Source organism: Zerene cesonia, chromosome 11 (genome assembly GCF_012273895.1).
Source record: "Zerene cesonia ecotype Mississippi chromosome 11, Zerene_cesonia_1.1, whole genome shotgun sequence".
NCBI lineage: Eukaryota > Metazoa > Arthropoda > Insecta > Lepidoptera > Pieridae > Zerene > Zerene cesonia.
In genome coordinates, this window is record NC_052112.1 from 82730 (window position 1) to 108097 (window position 25368).

A 25368-nucleotide genomic window follows, 5' to 3' on the forward strand; every position below is an offset into this window, starting at 1 on the left:
GAATAAGTGCGTTGCAATTTGGATTTTTGTAGATCTCAAAACGGTGTTTTTTTTTGTCTCTTTGTATGTGCGTAAACAGCCACTAAAAAGGCAGATTTATAAAAAAACATGTGGTGATAGAACAATATTAGGATCAACTTATATGGCCCGGCAACGGGCAGCCGCCGAGGGGGTCGCGGACGTATTTTAACCAGCTCCCGTGGCCCCTTCATTCAAGTGGCTAGACGGAACACAGTGGGGTTTTGGTCGGTAAGAATCCGACATAACCCACGGCTCCATCCCCGGGGGCCGTGGCTATCTATGCAAGATTTCCCCACTATAAAAAAAAAAAAAAAAAAAAGGATCAACTTATATGCTCCGTTTTATTTGAAATTATGTTATTTTTGTTGCATTATTCGGGTAATCTGGGGACAAAAAACACTTAAATTTATATAATTTTTAGTATCTTCAACGCAAATACATAGTTTTTTTACTGTTTTATTATATGTTTAGATATACTCGAATAAATCTATTTCGATTCTCCCAATAATTATTTTTATGGATTTGCCGATACATTAGTCGGTATTTTTCGGCAATATAAATTGGATTGAATATTATTTCAACAAAGGAAAAAAATATTATATACAACAGTACGAACAACTACGATTTCAAATATGTTGGCTCTAAACATAGGAAAGAAAGCATTTGCTTCGTAATGAATACCAAACGTACATGAATACGTCCCGCGTTTGCGTACATAACTCATTATATAAGCTGCATAAGTGATAACTAAGTAACACGTTAACATGATAACAAGCACAAAACAGGTGAGATAATCTTAACATTCTTAGAACGTAGTGTTTAAGTAACCGTTAAGAGTAAACTACGCAACTACCTCACCGCAGTACATCAGGCTGGTGGCCGACTGCCAGCCCGCGTCCGCCGCTCACGGGACTAATGCTACCCTCACTTGACCTTCAGACTAACAGCGTCCGCTGTGATGTACGCTATATACAGATTGTATGATTGATGGCGATATAATATGTTGTTAAAACTCAGAGTATTTGGTAACACCACATTTAGTTTTAGTCTATGATTATTAATTGGTATGCAGAATAAACAATTTTATTCCAGTTTCAAGGTATTTCAGACAGCTTAAATAACACAATACGGTGTAATTAATAATTTCTTAAAAATAAAAGAATCAATCAGTCTTCTCATTAAAAGATGAGTGATGGAATATAATCCTTAGAACCGGGGTTTTAGGTTTTCTAGCAACACCGTGGGCGCTACGAGTTGGCGCAAAAACAGTCCTAAGTGAAGTTGGCAACGGACCAAACCCTCTCAATCTCAACCATTTAACCACAACGTGAAAATAAAGCAATGTCCTTTCCGCTGAGCATCTTATAAAAGATCTTTTGAATAAAACTTAACCATAAGGGAGTATATCGCGACTGAAATCACCTAAGACGCTATTTCGCCGTAAATACGGAGTTTGCTGGATTACGAGCTCCCAATATTTAGATAAGTCTTCCATTAATGAACTCTAGTTAAGACTTACAAGCAAGGCACAGCTAAGCCCTGATTAAGGCTTTGCGTACGCAAACAAAATAAATGTCTCACAATTATTTTGTTGTCATAATAAATTAAAGACTCTCGTGACAATAAAACTAATCCATAGGGTAAATAAAAGTATGATATGAAATAATAAATAACTTATATTTAAGAATGTTTAAGTGAAATACTGAAATAATGAAGCTATGGTATACATTATTTGTTGTGGCCAGTCCTTTGTAGGCTTTGCGTCGCCACGTCGCAAAAACGTAACAGCGTCGAGTGGAGGTTTCATTGAACTCGCCCGAAATCTGAGATTACGATTGCTTTTTACTGCACTACATGATACATCTCAACTCCCTTTTGTGTTATACGTTTCAATGCCTCAGCGTCATCTAAAATGCTCTTCGTTTACTTAGAGCCTACCAAGTCGGCGAAATTTCAATTATGATAGTAGTTCGAGTTCATATATTATTAAGACGATACATAAACAAAAACGGTTCACAATGAAGGTTCTTATCGAGTCTAGTTGATTAATATCAATTGATTAATAATACCAAAAGGTTGAGAGCTTACTCTTTCATCGTTAATTCCATAATTAATAAATCATCATTCACTGCATGATACGAGTTATTTAGTTCGCGTTGAATAAAATGAAAAAACTGTCAAAAATATTAGAATTATATCACCCTTCTCATCACGATGACTTACAGAAAAGGGACGCTTGTGGGTTATTACATTGAAAACTAAGTCAGCTCACTTCCAGTCTCCGTTAATGATCGTTTCCTTAATGATTTATTAATGGAATATGTACACTGTCCAACATACCTACTAATGGAAGTGAACGATATTTGAGAAATATTTCGCCTAAATATTACGTCGAAGTTCGGACGTAACGTCACCAATCAATTATTATCAACTGAACAACAGCTTCACGCATACGCTATACGCATAAGAGTTAAATATATTCAACACTTATTTAAATTTAAATACATCGCCCAGATACCGCTTCTACCATATGTTCATTATAAGTTAATGCAGTACTTTCAACTTTTCTTCAACGAAAATGTTTGACTGTATAGCCCGGATACAAACGCTTCTAAATAACTAGAAAATTACATTGTTATGCTTTGACATTTATTTTTCCGGGAGAGAAAATAGTATGGAATCACATATTTATAAAATTTGGGGGACTCTAACAAGACTCAATATCCCGGGGGCGGGTTGTAAATTAGGAAACACTATCACTGGGTACAACATTTATGTTCTAACGTACATCGGAACATTCGTTTTGATGAGGTCCTGATAAACATTGCCTCGATACATGTAAACGTGTATTTGTAATGTTTAAAGACATTTTCATTTTTTGACACGGCTCTAACTTTAGATTATTCACACTAGCTGAGTTCTCTACGTAGAAAATGCTTTAAATGATATTGGTATTCGTATTGTCATCTACCGGTTGTTACTGAGTTATTGAAACTGTTGTGGAGATGTAAAGGATTTATTTATGGAAAGACATCAATGAAATTAAGACTGATATTAAAATATCTTGAACGCCAGCTAAGTCTCCAATAATCTACTTTAATATTAATAATGAAATAAATATTATATGCAAAAGTAATGGGACAATAAATTTACTATAAATTAACACATAAGAAACGTTTGTGATAAACTCTGTGAAATTCGACAATTTTTATTTTATTTAGAAATTAATTGATTTCTTTACAGTAATAGAAAAAAATGACTCTTTACAGTAATATGGTATGGTGATGAGGGTAAGTTCAACTTAGCGGGACGTCCGCAATCCATAGTGGCTTTTTAGACTTACTTATATTTTATTACATTATGCTTAAATAAGACAACCATCAAACTCACAATTCTGCTTTATTCTAGATACTTCCCCATTAATAGCTCAGAAATTAATTAACGAAAATGGCCATTAATGAAAACCACGTTTCCACTGTCCATTAGTAAGTGCGCATTCAATAAAAATGTACCTCGCTGCTGAATGGAAAAATAACTTTATTTAATAAATCGCAGCCATATTGCAGTGTCGGTAGAAGACTATTTATTTGAATAGTTGTCATACTTCAGTTGTAAATAGTTTCGAGTTCGAATGCAGTTTAAACAAGTATAAAGCGAAGTTTGGATGAGATTGTATAATTCGGCGATAGTTGGCGACGGCTCGGAGTGGCTGCGGTGATCCGGCGATATGTCACGAGCTTGAAGAGTGTCGATAGTCTAGACGTATTAAAGTAAAAGTTTCACGAAGACTGTGCAATATTGAGACTAGTGTATTCTTTGTTTTAAAATACACAGTTTTTGCCAAACACACATTTTTAGTTTCTTTATTGCGGTATGTTATAAGTCTGCTCGAGTTACTCGTTTTTATTTAGACGATTGCATTTGAACATAAAATGTGATGTGATAAATTCGATTAAAACATCAGATTTTATGTTTGTGTTTGTGTTATGCAATTAAATTACTTAAATTTATGGAATATAAAGATCAAATTAAATGTTATGAGGCAGCTAATACGAAACATGCTATAGTTAATATCCATGCCCATTCATTTATTCAAAAATCGTAACAGTTTGTCTAAAAAATATCGAGAAAAAGTATAAACTAAATGAGAAAAAAAATCACCTTATTTGTAGAGATTTAATTTCACTCCCTTTAGGTTATTTAACACCTTCCTCGAATTGCAGGTCTGCGAGTTCCGCTGGTTCGTTGTTCAAGAGTAAAGTTGTGGAAGGTGTGTAAAGGTGCAAATTTAGTTCAGTCTGAAAGCATTTCCTGTCGCAGTGTAGAAGTGGTTTAAATTTAACGTGTGAGATAGTTAACATGTAAATGTAGTCACAACGCTACGGCGTAGCGGGCTACGAGCTACGACGTAGACATCGCCTATGACGTAGCGTAAATTGCTTAGTAAATTAACTTAGACGTTGCACTTCTTGGATGCGAACATATCAGATTATATCACAATAATCACAATTATTAGATAATTTCACCAAATTTGCATACTAAATGGGAATTACGTCACAAACATGTAATCTAAGCAATATACATACCATCTTCAACATGTCACCCCTAGACCGAACGCGCTTAAACCTTCAAAGCTAAATTAATTAGTGTTCTTTTCTTCTCAAACCAGTATCTGCACGCACTTTTGCTTTGCTTATCAAAATTGGTAGTAGGCTTTTTAACCCCAAACACAAAATAGTCAGGTAAAATCAAACTTCTTTATTCAAGCCCATCCAAAATATTTGAATAATTTCTTGTTTAAAAATCTCTCAAACATAGTGCTTTCTTTCATCGCATGAATGCTAAAAATGAACTATTCATACCTCGTATTCCGCTAAGTGACCTATTTGCTGCCGCGTCTCTTCGTGTGAATACCCGTAGGTACCTGCTTACATCGTACTTGCTTTTTCTTCATAATGGAGTTATTGAAGTGACCGCTTTCTTTATGAGTATAATATAATTTTCTATAGGCGACAATAATCATTTTATTACTATTTTAGGTTATCTCTAACTTTTTACAACGTTTCTCTTCTTCCACTATCTCATTCATCTATTTTGTAAGGTATTAGGCCAGTAGCAGGATAGATTTTTATAAAAAAAAACCAACAAAAATAATTGCGCATGATATTACGATTCCACGACATGTGACATCTGCCAACCCGCACTTGGCCAGCGTGGTGGATTATGGCCTGAACCCTCATGGGAGGCCTGTGTCCCAGCAGTGGGAACATATAAGGGCTGATGATGATGATGATGATGATGATATCACGATGCCGACTGGGCAATGCTTTCAAATGCCGCGACAATGGACGGCCTGTCCATTGTCGCGGCATTTGAAAGCATTGCCCATTGGAGAGGAAGGAGGAAGATGACATTGTACCTGTTCTGAGTTTCCACACCAGTTTTAATATACACTAAGACAATTTTTCAATTTTTGTTTGTTTGTCGCTCAACCGCGTGGAACGGAAGTATGGTATGATTTTTTGTGTCCGGAGATAGTAGAGAGGCTAGAAAGTGACAGTAAACAGCCTATTCCCAGAGGAATTTTTTATCCTGCGATGCCGGCATAGCCACACTGGCTGAAAGCTAGTAAGTTATAAAAATACTGTATTCTGTTTGTTTTTATCTGCCCCATACCTCCTTAGGGGATGGGACTCAGTTAGGATAATGGGCTTGATAGTCGTATTTATTGTGTTTAGCTGTATTTACTCGCCAATGCTTAATGCTTCTGCATTATTAAATAACAAATTTCATCAAATTAGTTTATATGAAGTGAACTGTTCACTTGTCATATAGGTGCAAGTTCTTTTTTTCATGTCATAACGAGCAGCGAAACTGGTGGTTCGTCTAATGGTTAGCGCTACCCGCTTTTAAGGGGTAAGAGATAAAGAAAGAATGACCTGGGAAGGGTGAGGAAAAGGAAAGGGTTAAAAAGCCTCCGGGTTTCCCCAATCACCGAACGAAACATAGCAGTATGCTACTATTTCACGCCGGTCGTCTTAGGGGTTGGTTTGAAATAAATAAACAAGTGCGAGTTAATTATTGAGATGACTGTGCCTCTGTACATTACTTAACGCTGATTTCCTCATTTTGAATACTATTATTTATTATTCTTTCGTCGTCTACGTCATCGTGTCAGCCGTGGGACGCCCACTGCTAGACAAAGGCTTCTCTCAAAGATTTCAAGTATTTAGATTTACATTGCTGTTAACCTTGAATGCACGTTAAAGCCAAAAAAAAATCGTGCCATTGTCATGCATTTCCTACTAAAGTCGGTAACAAAACCGTGACTTGATTGACAAGTGACGGCTAATTAAAAGTACTCCGAGAAACTCTAGCCGAAGTGCAACCCTCCGAGAATGATTATCCAGTCGACAATATAGTCGTGAGTCGCCACAGGGCTGCTACACCGAAGTTTCGGCGCGTAATTTCGCACAAAGGCATCACGTCTCGCTCGACCGGACCGCGATATTGGCTCACATTGTGGCTGCGTGTTAGGGCTGTAGCCGTCCAGAAATTATTAGATTTTAGAATATTACCTTATTTAAATACTTTGTGTTGTAGTTTATTAAAAATTCTAACACATATGTTTTCAATATAAAAATCATGATTTCTCCCCAGTACAAATGTAATGCTTTAATCATCATTATTATTAATTACCGTTTCATAACTCCAATGCAGTAATACAGGTCTCACATGAAAGGGCAAGTCATAATCTACGAAACAAACATTAAAGTTATTACAGTTAAGTCCATAGTATTGACAACCCTAGAAAATTAGGTGGTAAATATGCGCACGAACGGAGCATATGTCGTTATCGGTAATGCGATGCGTTGACCAGTCGTCTCCCACTTCGTCATATTTTATCCTAAACTATATTGCAAGTACAAGGCAACGTTATTCAACTTCCATCTAACTTTGGAATTGACATATACACAGTATATTTGTGACTGATGTATCAGATTAAACTGAATCCCTCCAACAATATAACACTGTGTTGCCGCTGCAGGGGCACTGGCCTTCTGTGAGAACTCAAGCCATAATGCAACACCCGGGCTGAGTGCAGGCTGGCAGATTTGACATGTCCTCGCATTATCGTTCTGAGACATGCCGGTTTCCTAACGATGCTTTCCTTCGCCATTTTGTGCATTGGTGATACTGATGATGCGCAGATAAATTGAAATATCAATAAATTTTCTAGACGCTCGCCTGGTCAGAACCCTAGACTTTACTTTAAGCCCGAGGTCATCACCAATGTGCCACCTCTGCTTTTATAGCCGCCAATGCCTTTTTGATGATGTAATACTATGTACAATTGAGCTTTATCTCAATATATACAAACAAAAAAATAGAATAAGTAAATTTAACTCAATCTGAAACATTGAGTTATTCAAGCTTTTCAGCAAACAAGCAACAAACAGTTTTGAATGGTCGAATTATACAATTACGTCCTTCTGCACGAGGTGTTTATGTTAATGAATATTAACAGGGTAAGCTTTCATAAATGTACACCAAAATGGAATACAGTTATTTATTTGAAAACGCTTGTAGTTATCTCGAGTATCGTGTAACGGAATGGCAGGATTTGGTAATGGTAATTTATTTAACTCACCATCCATAAATTATTCAGAATATATTATGCTGAATAAAGTAAAGAGACAACACAGATGTTTATGTCATTACATTATTTTTAACAAAAATTACGAGATAAAAATATAAACATATTTGTTTCATTTTGCTTTTTATATTGACCTAAAAGAACCGTGAACCGAATATTTTATAGATCAAAGGATTCGAGCGCCCGTGTATGTGCGTGTGGCTATAGAGTTCTCCAATCAGTTTGTTTATTTAAAAGTTGATTTATTTTTTAACTTTGCTCTATTGTCTTTCGATAGAATTGTTAGCAAGCTGTAAGATTTTATTTTAAAAAGCTGTCAGTAGTTGCTTTCATAGTTTGATTGAAGTAAAAATAATTATGCTATTACGCTAAAAAATTGTGGTGTAACTTGAACTTTGTGCAAAATGATGACATAAAAATCAGGCCTTGCGCTAACTGGTATTTGTTGTCCATAATATGCTATAATCTACTCAATGCAAAAGGATTTATGCCACAATGAAATTGTCCAAACCTGCTATTTTTCACGAAATAAATTTGGGATAGAAAAATAATAAGTACATCGAAATTAATAAATCTCTCTGATGACATAAAAACATAGGAATGTTTTTTTTCGTTTTATCGAATATGAATCGCTCATTCTTATGACTCATATTATATTATCAAAAAATACCAAATCCCTCCGTCTACTTGTCTGTTGACTTGTCGGCCTGAAGCCAGCCATTGGGGCGGCGAGCTGTCAGTATAATGGACGTAGCCCACCCAATAATCCATACGGAATGATAGCTTCGATAGAGGTTTAGGTTCAGATAAAGTGCCTCCCTTTTTGTTCTAAATTATCCCATTATTCTTGGACGCCAAAATAATTGATCGATTTCTTTGATTTAAACACCAACAGTTCGGAAACGATTTCCGATTGAAACTTAATGAAGGACTAATGATTTATAGAATTACATTGTGGGTATGAAATGTTCGTTTATATTTATTATTTAAATTTTAATTCTATAATAATATTATATTTAAATATCACTTGAATGTACAAGCACGATATGTATACATTTTTATAAATACGGCCAGGTATCGTTTCGTTATTTAGTACGTGTTCCAATAACATGTGGCTTTCAAGATTACATTCCGATATATAAAATGGCAAACAATATTACACGAACAAAAAGGTATGGAATGGATACATTTTGTCAATTGCGTTGTTCGTTTATATGTAGCTACCTACATATCTACCGTTACGTGAATATCAAGGATTAGAGGATATGATATACTTCAAAATCTCTATATAATATTTGATATGTACTGAATCCGGAAAAACAGCATATTACCTAACTATTTGCGATCCGCCGCGCGGAGGTGCTGTGTGGTGAGCTGGGACAGTTTGAACAATATACTGACCTATATATATATCACCAACTTACCTCAAGAACATCAAATCATTAACTTCGAGCCGAATTAGGTGTTAAAAGAAACAATTACCTACTAACTTACCTATTTCAGGTTGATTGAGCTTACGCGATTCAAACTCGATTTGTAGGTCAGCTGACTGAATGCATTTAAGTTTGATGTTCGCAGATCTGTCCAGTATAATATGATAGTTACGTTTATTAGTATGAATTAAATGATAAACACACAATAAAGTTGCGAATTTTTACTTTTAAAAAAAATATATTACAAAAGCAAATTTATCAACGAGGTGAAACAGTACAATACCTTTAAAATACACGTGTTTCTAATTGTAGATAATACGAGCAGATTCATTGGAAATATAAACACAATAATTAACTATGGAACGGGAAAACTAAATATAATTAATGAATCGTAATTTCCCGGAACCCGCAGCGCCATCACATGGTTTATCGGAAGCAAACACGATCGCATTATGGGATCATCTGCAGATAATACAGATCTTTTTACAGATTACTGTGAAATCGACACTTAGGAACTGTATACGTCTGTTCGAAGTGCTTTTATTGAAGTCTCTGTGGAAATAACCTTTGAAATAAGATAAACTTGACATTCTAATAATGGAAACAACTACATGAAATTTTTTAATTGTTTTGTATTGTTTTGTTTCACAAGAAAATATTTGTATTTTTGCTTAATAGGGAGAACTATGTTAATAAATAATGTGTCTGAATAATAATAAATAATGAATGTCTGAAGATGTAATCATACTTAACCATAAAAATCTTTGTCTGAAAAAAAACAAATCACACGTTTAAGTCCTAAGACGTCTTATAGACAAGCAAATGGACATTTTAATATGCACACAAGGTCTAACAAAGTCTCTACATCTGCTGTGGAAATCTGAAAGCGAGTCTTACACCTATACTTTAACACCAATTGTATAACAGTTTCTATGACCTTCCTACGATAATAACTTAGCAAATACACACTGTATAAAAGAGACGGAATTCCCATTTTCAGATAAGCCCTTGAAAAAACAAAATTACAATAACAAACACCCACAACTAAATGACGATGGTGTGTTATGGGAAACATTAAGTCGCCTTATACGAGGAATTTGCCTTCCGGTGTCACAGAGTAGGAATTCTCATTTCCAGTTAACCCCTTATTTCGTTTGAAAACAAAATTACATCAACATAACACCCACAACAGATGACAAAAGCATTTTATAGAAAACATATTGTGTCACTTTATAGCAGGAAGAATTTGCCTTTCTTAACACATAAAGTCGTCATCGGATGTTTTTTCTGGGTTATATATTTCTTACCAAGACTGTTTGGAATGAAGAAAGCTTTATTCAATAGCTCCATTTCAGTAGATCACATAGCAATAATGGCCTAGGTCAAGGTAGATTAATGTTAAATGACTAGAGGGAGGTAGGAGGACAATCATTGGGAGTGGCCGCCGGCGGCCTGCGGTCACTCCGCAAAGCGATGCGATGATGAAGCACTTATAAGCGTGACGTCACATCTGTTTGGGCTACGGCTCCGCGGAACACCACAGAGCTGTTGCTACCACACTTTTATCGATTTGTTCAGTTCGTCCTGCGATACACGTTCCCATCATATTGTTGATTACGCATGATTTGTTTTTGACGTTTGTCTCGTTATTATTGGAGCTACTGGGTTTTTTTTTTCATTTCGTTGCGTACATTTAATATAACATATTATGTAAAAGTTTTATTGAGAACACACATTTTATTATAATTGTCTATTAGAGGACGTATTATGTATAAAAAATAGCTCCATTGAGAGACTAAATTACGTATCTAAAAAGAGAAACTCGTAGCACAAATACAAAAGTTTTTTAATGTTGTATTTTATTGTACGCTACGTCTGCAAAATAAAACGACACCTTTTATCATTTCATTCGGATGTAATTAAATAAAACGAAGGTATGAATACGTGCAATTAATGTGATTCTTTAGAAATAGAAAAATATAATCGTTATCGAAACAGCCATTACTTTAAGTTACCAGCAGCTAATGTAAAATATATTATACCCATCTACTGGAGGACCTCGTTGGACATCTCTAAGAGGGTTGCGATGTTATGACGATGCCTTTGATAATATTATTTTTATATTTTCAAAGGCTTTCATCATATTACATTCTTTAATTTTGATCTCGTCGCTTATTTTTATTACTTACCCATTATTATAGACAAGACGTCGACGCAAAAAATCGTCTTAATAAATATTTCGCTTATACCAGCATACGGGTAATACGAGCATGATGTGCTATTTAAATAACTTTGCTGAACTATTGAAAACTTCTTGCTGACTATTCACAAATAATTTGATCAAACAGTAAAATAATATTAAAAACTATTTAAAAATATGATTCTAAACTATGTACGATATGTCTCGCAAACTAGGTGTTAGGTTGTAACCTTGTTCTAACTTCTGAAATAGCATAAAAACCTTTTCCTAGAAAAATATGTTTCCCGTGGGAGCTCGCATACGTGAGCAGAACTCAAATGGATAGGCTTGTTCTCTATTTTCCTTTGCTGGTTAATTTACAGAGGTTATTATATTACTGACTGTATTAGCGCACAATTGGAACAATTTTAACGTCTATTGAAAAACATTGAAAAAAATCATTAGATATTATAATGATGTTTTGGAACATAGAATAAATGCTCATGTGTCTCTTTGTAAATCACAGAAACTGTTAGTATTATTTAACATTTGATATCCTTTTATTTCAAGGTGACTGATTCTAATCAGATTTTGATACACCTTCCTTAATGTTATATTCGTCACATTTTTAGATATTAATTAATGTCTTTGGAGTTGTCAAAGGTATTTTAACGTTATGTCGTCAATAATTTCAATGAATTTAACAAAAAATGAAAGAACAAAAATAATTTTCAACCGGAAATATGTCTCGTGCAGTAACTATTGATCAAATTGTTTCTTAGCTTGCAATTCTAAAACCTCGATGGTACTTTGAGTTTAAATAACTTGAGTGCGATTCAGATGAATGTCAAAATGAAAGCAATAGAGCGTACAAAGTATAATTAATGAACGTTACGGATCGTGACGTATATGAATGGTTATTGGAGCCAAAATTATGAGTAAATATGGGAAATAGCTGACGAGCTACGACGTTTAATTTTTAGTTTTATATCATTGAAATGCTTTATAAATGGAAAATTATGTAGCGTTATTACGGTACTAAAAAGACGCGGTTTCGAATTCCATCTTGTGATAAAAAATTCTATTCTTTTAATTATATACTTGAGCCAGTACAAAAGGAGAGTTTTAAAAAATGCCAAACACTGTCTGTATATAAGAGACAGATAATGCTTTAGCATTGACCCGGTATGGATGAAACTTGGTACAGAAATTTGGAGACTTGGACTATCACGGCGATTACATAGGATAGTCTATCTCGGAAATTCCAACAGAAACTCTGTAGGAAAAACCACGAGAATGTCTATTCCTTCCTCTACTATCGGGGGCTTGTTCTTCAGAAAGATAAAAGCGAAAAATACCCCAATTAAAGGTGCAGAGACACCCTCGGGCATCGGGAAAGCAACTACAATCTACCTGTTCCTCACTTTGATTTTCAGAATATTGATTGTATACAGGTAAGGAGATCAGGGAGGTAAGCGTTCTTTCAAAATACGGTCATTTATCAGAATTAAAATCGTCTTTATTACTCATTTTTTTGACAGTGTGTACAATATACGTTTTTATTCTCAGAACATGACGCGAGCCAAAAACTTTCACCTCATACAAACACATAAATATGTCTCACTTCGCGCAAAAACGCTTTACGATTTCATTACGACTCTAATGCTATTAATAAATACACACTTCGAGATCCGCTGACAGATGCACGGCTGTATCTTTTGAATGTGAACTTGGTAAAACCTTTGTTAGTTAAAACGATATTTTATATTTCAATCATACATCAATTCTTCAATAGTACGAGTTTTAAGGCAGACAATAAAATAATCTCCTTAATGTCCCTACTTCAGACTGAAGTGCTTCAAAAAATAATATCAAACAAACTTAATTAAACTTATTTCATCGAAGTAATTATACGTTAAATGAAGACTAACTAAAAAATTAAGACACGAATGATGTGTGTTATACTCACGTATAAAATAAAGTGGCAATTACATTTGCTTAATATTAATTAATAAGCGAAATTCAATAGTTGACGAGGGATGAAGTGAACGAAGGAGGTGTAACGAGGCAGTCTGTAACATAAAAGCTAAAAGGCTCAAATTTTATTCACATAATTTAGTAACACAATTAACCCACCGGGGACATACTAATGTTTTACGCCTTTGCTTGATGTAATGCCTTTTTAATTAAAGATTATACGCGCAAACGTAAAACGTTTAATTTTATTTTTTCTGCAGTAGCAAAATCATATACCTGAACAATTTCTCTTTAAAAATTTTAGATTAAATTAAGAAAAGTGTTATCCAGAGTTGTTCTGAACTCGACCAAGTGGTGCAACATTTAGCGAGTTGAAACTTACGAGCTCCGCAAATCTCGTAAGAAATTTTTCTCTCGCTATAAACTTTGATTGAAATTCTTGAAATATTCAAGTTATTCAGCACCTGAACTTATTCTGTCTTTTGAGTTCCGATGCAACAAGAACCCAGCTCAAAGTTTTATTTGATGGCAACTTTCTTGAGATTTTGTCCGAGCGCGAGTTTAAACTGGATACATATTATTATGTACGAATGTTGCATTATCTGTTCTTTAAATAATTAGATATAGCCTCTGTAAAAGTTGTTTCAAGTTAAAACAACATTTTTGTCACATTTTCAGGTTCACCGGAAAGTCCTTAGCTACTGCGTAGTTGTAGTTTAGCGTACCGTCGAGTATAGTTACAAGGGTTCAGTAATTAAAAAAGTCAGGAGGAAAAAGCTGCACAAACTTATTATTAACTACAATAGAGAGTGTTCAAATATCTATAACTTCCATCAATGTAAGAGCTTAAGCCATCTTCAAGACAATTGATCTGTCAATCGATAGTCCTTTATAAGCGGCTCCCAGACCTCAATTATCTGGTATAAGCAAACCAGCTGGAACAATTATCTTTGACGTACATTGAACATCAAATTCATACTACTGTCACGGCAACGTCGATTTTGGCTGTCTATGGATATACACGTTTGGCTGGTCATTGTTAATAGAGCAAGTGCTCATGGATTTGCTTACAATACTAGATCTATATAAGGTTATGTTGGTCTTTAGAATAATCCCATTAGTTCCACAAATGTACATTACTACCGTTCACCTCTACAACTGAAACAAAACAATAAAATAGGAATGTAGCTGGAGCGCTTAAATTTCTATTTTATTCCGCTGCAACAGCCGCTTTTACAATTTCAATACAAATGGCTAATGGCTACTATATAACCCCTGGTTGAATCCAGTTAGGTAATCGGATGCGAGTAATAAATTTAAACTTCCTAACACGTGTTTGATATTTGAACATTAGAGCGATATCTACACGAGTGCCCCAAATATATAATACGATTTACATTACACGTCTACTATTGGAGCTGAAATACTGAAGTGAAATGCCTTCTACCAAAAATGTTTTATTTCGACAAATTTCCCAGATTTAATGTAAATCTGAAGAACAACAAGAAGCCAGCCTATCGAGTCGCATTCCTTTGTAAATAAATAGCGGACAAAGAAACACAATGGCCCAGATAGCAGATGCCGACTTCGGGTGTCGTGATTGGGGACGCGAAGGGACTCCCGTAAGCCAAGTACGACCATAAATAAAGTTGCTGGGTTATCTCCACTCCATTATTACTGGTCATGTTTATAAAACACGAAGACAGTTGCTGATATATATTTCAGAACAAGTTCATTTTATGTGAATTAAGTACAAACGCCCACAATCATTTAATGAATTCAATGATGTAAAACACAGGTACTTAATATTAAATACCACATTAGAATATGTTTAATACGGATGACTCTATAATAAATAATGTTGTCATAATACTTAGCGATACTTGACAGTCCTATTGCCAAAATGTTTCAAGGTTGAGAATCATGAATAGATTAACGTTTTCTGATATAAGCGTGAAATCTGTTTCATGAAAGGTTACTAACAGTGTTGCGTTCCAGCGACGTATTCGAGAATGCTTAACAGTTAACACATTACATAAGCAACAAACGAGCCACGGTTGCATTCAGTCTCCAGAGCGCTGAAAGCGACGCAAATAAACGAGTGCGGGGTTCCTACGGTTTGAATAAAAGCAACTTCGTCGCTGAAAGTAATTAAATACGAGTTACGAGGAAAGAAGGATTGCTTCTCTTTTATTACTAACGATTATTTGTGGTCACTACATCTTTCCTCAAGGAGCGCCGCTAAAGTGATTTGCATCGTTGCTTATTTATGTTGAGGACTTCTACAATACATAACGATATTGCGGACCGTTCGTTTTAATGGATCTGTATCATTATAATTATATTTGGACAGTGTAATAATTATCTATAGATCTCGGTACCACGAGGCCAGACCTAGTGGTAACACGCTCCCCAATAGAATAATGTAAATGAAAAAAGAAGGAATGAACCAACCAAATGCTCAAATAATTTTTTTAACAAACTTGTTGACTGTAGATATCTGTTATGCGAATATTCTAAGGAACGTCTTCATATTAATTATTTCCGAGTCGGACCCAAACTCGAGGTTTCTTGAATCTATCATTTTCGAAATGTTATGCTTATACAAGCGTAATAGTTTATCGAATTATTTTCTAAACGCACTTTTTTTACAATTCATGGTTCAAAAGTTTTTATTGCTTAAAAAGTTACCAACTCTGATTGTCATTTACAATTCAGATACAAAATTAGCGTTTCTAGAGTTGATTTAAAGAAATAATGAAACGGGTTTACCGTTATAACATGTTCGTCGTAACAACTTAACATCCAAAAATATTACAAAGAAAACAAACTTTTAATTTAGGAGTTCTCTGAAGCATATTGTTACTGGTATGTTATCAAAATCTTAACAATAATATAATGTTTCTAAGAAGTCAAAGGTCAGCTATTTCAATAGACTTACCACGCCTACACTCATTTAGGCGCGACTTAGCCTATCAGATACAAAACAATGTACAAAACGTTACTCAGTTCATTCGCGAACTTAATTCCAGCAGTCAGAACCATGTCAAATAAAATGTTGAAAATTCATTTATATTTACCTCTTAATTGATAAACGATAAACGATTTTTTGTATCTGCTACGATACAGCTACAAGTTAAAACACAAAAAAATCTTGACGCCATTTTAATTGCCCAATATTACAGCACAGAAGGCTAAACAATGAACTGCTGCCACCAGATTCCATCGAATACCTTCGGTGCCCGATATAATCCTCATCCTTAGAGCAGCTTCCGCATCCGTGATGGTAGCGTTGACCACGTCAGCGTACTGGTAGAGCGTCGTGAACACGCTGGTGGCGCCCTGCGGCAGCTGCCCGGCGCGCGCGCATTCTGTCGGCCCCATTGACGTCACACCCACCTAACATAGATTATGACTATACTTTTATTACTTATAAAATACCCCGTTTAAAACATCAAAGTTGAATCGCTAAAAGAGTATTAATTAAAGTACCATATTAATATAATTAAACATTGAATATTGGAATCTCTTATAACTTTGTTAAATAAAAGTTATTTTTATGAAACAAGAGTCTTGCAAAAATGAACATTATGCTCGAATATATAGCACCACAATGTTGTTGTTCACTCAAGTACCTGTACTCCTTCATATAGAACCGGGCCTCCAGAGTCCCCCGAGCAGACCCCTCTAGGGCTCCTTCCCTCGGCCACGCCGCACACGCAGTGAAACCAGCCGTCTCGCTCGCACCCCACCAGCCGCAGCTGCACCGAGAACAGCTCCTCACCCAGAACGGACCTCTCTGTACGCCCAAAACCTAACACCTGAACTTAATCAAAAATTTATGCTTTAGAAAGTTGACATTTATATTAAAACATGTAAGGAGATACCATTATGTCACATGTCAGCTTATTGGAATGATAGTAAATAATATGTGCTTTTTTATTCAACGCATTGTAAAGAAGTTTAGGACTTTATTTAATATAGCACATTATATCTATATGTGCATACCAAGTACACTATATCTATTTGAATATAATCATGACCAGCCAACCTTCTATTATTTATTTCACATGGAATATCGCTCGGAATCTCTTCTGTTTCTTCTAGTTACTTTCTAGTAACAAACTTCCCTAGCGTACCTTAATGTCCTTATTCCGCAAATCTTCCGAGTTGTAGCGGCGCAAGTTAGCAAATACATCGTAAGAGGGCGGGGAGGCCAGCCGCATCTTGGTGCGCGTCCGCACCAGCCCCACGTCATGGTGCAGGCGGGTCACGTCAAGGCCATTCCCTTCATCAGCCTGGAACACCTCGAATCTGCCAAGAATATTCACTCATTATAAAGGGATGATAAATGTCACTTCTTGGTCATTGGGTTATATTGTTTAGCCTATATAATGCGGCTTATGCTAGGTTTTCTCTGTATACAAATGGCGCGCGTGTCACAAAAATATATTTTTTATTCACCTGAGTACTTAATGAGATTTGGGCGTGCACCCAAACAGACCAACTTTTAGCTTTATAATATTAGTACAGATGAACGTTCTTTTTCATAAAAGTATAATGGCGCCTATTTCATTTCGTTGTTCGGTTCATTGTTCGTCATTTAGGATATTACCACATTAGGGGTAAAGCAAAAATGGCCGCCTTTATGTTAAAGGCAAGCGGTAAATCGCCAAACAGCAAAACCGCCCGAGACGCGAATAAAGGTTATGAAGGATGGCGCGGACTTAAAAAAAGTGGCGGTTATAAAATCAGTCGCGGTAAAAACCATCAGTTCGGCCGCTTGCATTTGTTTCCTTTAACAAGACTAACTTTCGTTGTATTTCGTGGATTTTCGAAGAGGCAGTACGACATTTATTACGATTTGAGATAAGATAACACATAATACACTATAAACCCCTGTTTTTTTTAATAAAATTTAATTTGAAACTTATATTGGTCTATCACCATATGAAATTTTGTGAAAATCTGCTGATGAGTGATTTCTGCGCGATTGACGCACATACAAACATAAAACTGACGAACCATTGTTTTGGGGTCTTTTAAACATCTACATTGAATATATATAAGTCTTTTTGAAAATCTGTCATCTACCTGGTAATTGATCAATCTGTTGTAATATATATGTATCTATTGTATATGTGGTTAAAACCCGCGACGGTATAGCCGCAGGCGGCCTCAGCCTAAGGGCCGGTTTCGCCGCTTTGATAATATTCCTGACAGCCTATTTAACACTTATAGCAATATTAATTTTCGTACACTATTTACTTTTTAACTGATAGCTAAACCTAACATAACATATTATTTTCTATGAAACCGATCCCAAATGAATTAAGCAAATGAAATTAAACTTCATTTTAGAAAAGTATTTCAGTAAAAAAACAATACATGAGAAAAAAACATATTTAAGTGGACATCTTGTCCAACTGGTATAAGAATAAACATGGATCCATATTAACCGCACGAGAAATAGCGCAGTAATTGGAGCCGCGAGCTGAGTAGGTTTTTGTGTTATCGCTTAATCCTTAGGATCTAGCACAAGAACGAGCTTCTGAAGCCACTGATTAATAGCTTGAGAATCACCAGATACTTTAGACATATACTCTTCTATAACATATACATAACTACTTTAAAAAATACAAAATTAACGAAACTAAACTGCAACTACAAAACAATATTAATATCATAGTAAACGTGAAAATGAAAATGTAGAGTCAGGCAGGATTTCGACTACATGAAATAGGATTATTTTTTCAAGTGTAATCCTAAAGTAGATCATGTACTGTTCTTGTTTTATAAATAAATATCTTTAGACCAAAATGAAATACTACCAATGTATTTCCTTATTGACTCTATGATATAAAACAGCCGAAAGAAATTGATAGTGTAACAAAAAACGTACTTTGGATGACGATAAAGATAGTGGATGGGTGTTACGTCCCCCTCTGGTGACGTTGGTCTCCTGGTGTTATATTTAACGTAAGCAAGTTTCCGCGTCACGCAGTGCGCTGCCGTCAGCACCCAGTGATTGTTCAGCACTGATGCAGAGCAGCGCGGCGACCAGTAGCGGTCCAGCAGAGCACAGATCGCTGGGAACTCGGACAGGTCCGCTGAACTCCCGCCGAACACCCTGCGCGACCCCACCCCTGTCTCAGCACCCATACTTCGGAAGAACGCATGGCGTGTTTTGGTTTTGTTCAAGTGACTTTTTGCAGCCGCCTCACAAAAACCTATCACACATAATACCAGCCACAGCACTCGATACAATTTTGCGTAATACATGTGGGATTTAGGAGATTTTCCTCATTTCATACAGTTCAGCCTATTTCAGCTAAAACCGTACATTTGCATATGACATTACTTTGTCAAATTCGATAGTAGACAAATCTCACAGAATATACATTCGAATAATGCGGTATCGCGATATTATATTAAGTAAGTTTTGTTTATGTGACATATCTACATTACTTATAAGTAGATTGTAACGGTTGGATTTGGCTTTGTTCATAAAAACAATAAATCTATCGTACGAAATGTTATGAATGCATGCAATTCAAGATTTTCCGTTATCTTGTGATGCGTTCAAAGTAATTATCGTAGCTTATCCATATATAACTTTGACTACATTCAAAAACATGAAAAATCGAAATCATTTTTAACTTTACCATCGACCAGTATGGATTTGCTTAACATTTATAATCACTTTTGTACTACCAAAATATAAAATACAATGTTACAAAAATAATAGAGCATTTTGACTTATTTTTTTTATGAAATTTCCAAATTCAATTTTTAACCAAAATATTTGATTTGTTGCAGATGGGCGAAGCGGTGGAAGTAGGCGGCGTCGAGCGCTAGGATGCACACGGGCGACGCGGTGCGCTGGCGACATGAACGGGACAGCGCCGCTCGAGTGCTACACGGACCTGGAGGTGTCGGACGCCGACAAGCTCTTCCGATTCGTCGTCCACGGCGTGCTGCTCAACGCCATCGGCGCGGGTGGGTTGCTAGGCAACGCGCTCTCCGTGCTCGTGCTCTCCAGGCCGCAGATGCGCTCCTCCATCAACTGCCTGCTCATCGGCCTCGCCGCCTGCGACACTGTGCTCATCTTCACGTCAATCCTGCTGTTCGGCCTCACGGCGATATACCCGTACACGGGAGCTATGCGCTACTACTACTACCACATATGTCCCCATATCACGCCGTACGCGTATCCCATAGCGAACGTGGCTCAGACGATGTCGGTCTACCTCACGCTTATAGTCACGGTGGAGCGTTGGGTGGCAGTGTGCCATCCGTTTCGCGCAAAATCTCTGTGCACTTCGTCGAGGGCGAGGTGGTACGTATTGGGGACTGCCACTTTTGCCTTTATATACAATGCCCCAAAATTTTTCGAAGCCGAGGTGGTGCCGGAAGGCAGCCCGGAACTGGGAGAGGTCATATATTGCGTTCAAGCGGACATGGACTTTCGCACGGACACTTACGTCGCAGTTTACATACACTGGATGTACCTGGTCGTGATGTACATCGTGCCGTTTTCAGCGCTGGCAGCGCTAAACGCATGCATCGTGTTGCAAGTGCATCGAGCGCAAGCGGAGCGGGCGCGGCTGTCGCGCGTGCAGCGCCGCGAGCTGGGCCTGGCCACTATGCTACTCGTGGTCGTGTTGGTCTTCTTCCTATGCAACCTGTTGCCTCTAGTCACGAACGCCTTCGAGGTGTTTCTCGGTGAAGCGTTCGACCACTTGGACCCTCTCGTTAAAACGAGCAACCTATTAGTCACAATAAACAGTAGCGTCAACTTCGTGATATACGTGATATTCGGAGAGAAGTTCAAGAGAATCTTTCTGAAAATGTTCTGCGCGGGACGGTTGCGCCGCGGGCGCGACTCCCCCGAGCACACCAGGGACGATTCCTTCGCGTCCTGTGGAGAGCGGGTGTCCCTCAGATTAGTGAGGAACGGGACACTGAGGCGGTCGGACCTGAGGTCGACGCGCATTAACCGCTCGCGGCGCGCGGCGTCGCCGGCGCCCACGGTGTACTACCCCGCGCCCACCACGCCCTCCACGGACGTGTCCATAGCGTCCCTGGACGGCACTACGACCACGCGGTGGAACGGCAACTCCCGCCTACATTTCTGACGGCGTGACTCGTAATCGTAGACATAACTGATTCCCACGCATAAGCGTTCTGTGTATATTGTGTAAATAGTTCAAATAGGTTAAATCAAAGTTTTGTGACGTACAACTTGAGCTCAACATAATTAAAGAAAGACAAAGACATGTTTAATAGACTAGTATGTATGAAATGTGTTACCTCTGAATATTGTTTACTTATTCCATCGTCCTACTTTTTAATATCTGTCGATAAATAACAGATGCGCAGCAAAAAATCTACGTATTTGATCATAATACGAACGGATTTAAGATGTATACCCTCGGCATCAAAAGCCCTTTTTAAAAAAAAAATTTTTGCACTTTTAGATTTAATGATATCATCGTCTATATACGGAACGATTCTTATTTAATTGTAAAGAGTGCTCAATAAAAATGAAGCGCTATTGAAGTAGATACTGCCATTGAAACAATTAATGATTAATTAGTTATATGCAATAATGTTTATGAAACCTGTAAGGGCCTCTTGACGTGTTCATTGAAGGCATAATCTAATCCTATCCTACCCTAATTGTATTTGAAACATTTGTTAATACCAAGATTTATCCAGTGCGATTTATGTGTATAGAAAATGGATTTTTGTAAATATTTTCATTTTAATGAAATGTGCTTTTACAACAGAGCCCAGACGCCCTATAAGGGAAGTGTATATTGTATTTTAGAGGTAATTATAGAGTTGTCAAAATTTTATCCATACTACATGTTCGACATGGTTCTCAAATAAACAAATATAATGTGTGTTTGCTTTTATTTCCTTACCTTTAAATAATGTTAAAATTATTATACAAACAACAGAGAATAATAATCACGTCACCTTTAAGTTAATCGACATAAATAAAAGCTATAATAAAATGCAACATGTGAAGCTAAATGTATATTAAGTGTATGTATATCATTATGTACAATTTATATTTGAATTATATTTTTGTGGAAATTCTGTAATTCTTGATCCGGTATAATAACCGCGGACCCTAATCTCAGAATGAATTTTTATCATCAGACTAGATCACGCTTCAAAGGAAGAAAGTATTAACAATATGGATATAGACGTAATAATTATGTTCTTCAGACGGACGGACAAAATCGTGAAAGATTATAAGATATGTTGTTGATGTGTGTTAATTAATATTATATGCAATATATAGCCTAAGCCACTCAGTAAAGATTTCTAATGATGAAAGAATTTTTGACCTCGGTCGAATAGTTTTTGTGTAAAAACAAAACACGCGTACAAAAACACATAAATTTCCCTTTTATATTTTTGGTTTTGATAAAATATATAACGATATAATATAACTTTATACTATACAATATATAGATGATAAATGTCAATGTGTCAATCTTAAATTGTATTTAGCTGGTGAAAGTGGTGGAGTCTATTCGTTTCAAACAAACACTAAACTTACGACGAAATCCTTCCTCTTTATTATAACATATTATTTGTGTAGGCATCGAAAAAAGTGTCACTTACACTATTTAAGACACGCGAAAATTACTGAACGAATTTAATTGACTTTTTGTTTTTTTGTTTGATTAGGAGAAAACCTTTAAAAATAGGTGAGATGTACAAGTACAAGTACTATAAACTTAATTATAAAGTTGTACCAGACAAATGTTTGTTGAATGACAGATCAGCATTGTGTCACAGGCCGAAGGGATGATAAGTCCAGCCCAACCGGAGATAAGGGACGCGGCTAGCGGCGCCTTTGGTATACAAGAAGGAACGGGCGCTCCAGGCGCCGGATGGCCGACATGACAATACCAAAAGAAAACATCTAATATGTATACCGTAACATCGTAACAGGATACAGAGTTGAAAATGTATTTTTGCAAATTAGATATTATTATCCCTTTAATTTAATAGAAGATTATGTTAAAGCGTTCATCAAAAGGGCGCAAAATAATACAACTCCGCTTTGCCCGGTCAAGGGTCAAGTCCGTAATGATTATAGCAACCGAACAAACTTCTGCGAACAATCCAAATTAGAATAATGTTAACGCGAACCCGGCACAAAATCTTCTGCACCTAAATAAACAACAAATCAATGCCACAAACGTTTTAATAAAAAGCATCGGTAGCAAGCTGCTAAATGGATATTTACGGGCTGTTAGTCGCAACTCGAGCTTGCTTCGGAATAAATTTCGCTTGACATGAAGATTATTTTTATTTACACGCGAAAGGCAGAAAGGTTCCCACATTTACGATTTATTTTGCTTCGCTTTTAATTTTGTACAAGATGTTCATTCATTTTGACTTTTATTACATAAAGTTTTTCAACAAATACAATTACAACAACTCTCGTAAGTCACTGCAGAATGTAGCACTAGGCTTAGGTGTACGGGACAAAGATACGATTATGTGTCATAAATACAAATAAAAGTTGACGAATTAAATTCTGAGGCTTAAACATTTTAGTTAAGAAAACAACTAACAACCTAGACTCGCAGTTGAATTTTAATATAATATAATCTACATATTTCAAAAAATCTTAAAAAAATACAATTTCCGTCTGTAAATGAATGGAACACAAAAAATGATAAATGATAATTTGTCGAGATTCTTCTAGTCTCCTAGCAGTGTACATGACAAGAACAAATCAGGGGAAACGGTTGGACTGAGGACAAATTGCGGGAAATATATCGCACCCAATGAAAGTGTACAATGAAATAAAAAACAACTTAAACGAAAATGTTAAATTTGGAGTAGTTTAAGAGATGTTATACAGACAAACCTTTCTCTTGAACCACTCTGTCTGTGAAAAAAATCCCACCAAAATACGTTGCGTAGTTTCAAAGATTTTAGCAAACATAGGGACAGAGAAAGCGACTTCATTTTATGTTATGTAGTGATGTTCACAGTTAGTTTATACTTTCAAGATAAATGCCACCGCCTTCACAGAAAATCATAGCAATTACGATGAAATACATTATCCGTTGCTCGTTCGTCGGTAAAAATTTATGCTCAAATATTTTCGTTAATGTTTAATCATAGTCCATTAAACAAATTGAATACGTATAAAATGCCATTAAATAACAAGTTTTAAGTGATTCAGCATTATAATATTGCCACATATTGGTATGCGTCGAATCAATCAATATTTCTTTGAATAATTTTTTATTACACTGTTCACTTGAGTTTTAGTACATTATTATAATATTGTTTATGTTAAAAATAACAACAAACTAAACTGCCTTCAAATTGTCAGGACCGCACGGTTGCATTTGTTTTCAAATAAAAAAGCATAATCAAAATCAGTTCATTCTAAAGTACTGAGGTTTAATTATGTGTGTGTGTGTGTGTGTTTTTTTTTTTTTGTGTCTCTATCTGGGTTACCCAGTTGTACAAAAATTTCATTATTATTCCTTTCAATATTAGCTGGTAGTCCCCTTTAAAAAGTTTCTATTTTAATCATACTTGGATTGTGGATTTTATCTATACTTACAAATAATATTAAATTATTTTGTAACACATTGTGCAAAAACGCATAACAATTTTATGTAACCAGGAAATAATAATTGAGTGGGGAATACAAACAATAGATAAGAGAGTTAGAATTTAAAAAAAAATGTTTGTCTGCTTACACACACTTCTCTGCATGTAAGTGTGGGCAATACATTTGCTCTACGATAATAGAGCTACATTGTAGAAAATATAAAAAAGACGAATGTTACAGATAAAAAATAACATGAAAGAATAAAGAAGAAAGGTAATGATTACGTTTATCATTCCATTTTATTTTTTATTATTACACTCATCTCAGAATTCTTACATTCCAATTGTTGTTTTGAACATTGGTGAAATGAAATGGAATATTAAAACCATTAGGAAAATCTGAAAATATTACTTACTTTCAGATAATAATCTCCAATCATTAACTTGTCCGTTTCGCAATTTTCGTTATTAAGCCCATCGCGTACACTCGCAGTAAT

At 36.0% G+C, this 25368-nt stretch overlaps 1 protein-coding gene across 4 annotated transcripts in view; it reads left to right on the forward strand.

Moving 5' to 3' along the window:
* Window positions 1-22168, forward strand: part of LOC119830392 (FMRFamide receptor-like) — a 101394-nt gene extending 79226 nt beyond the window's left edge. For 3 of the 4 annotated variants that reach the window (XM_038353392.1, XM_038353394.1, XM_038353395.1), the window contains one exon: window positions 20087-22168. In XM_038353392.1, coding sequence (XP_038209320.1) covers window positions 20087-21405 — 1319 coding nt within the window. In that variant the 3' untranslated portion in view covers window positions 21406-22168. Of the gene's footprint in view, window positions 1-4244; window positions 4292-20086 lie in introns of all 4 variants that reach the window. The other variant, XM_038353396.1, reaches the window with a different exon arrangement.
* Window positions 22169-25368: the final 3200 nt, after the last annotated feature.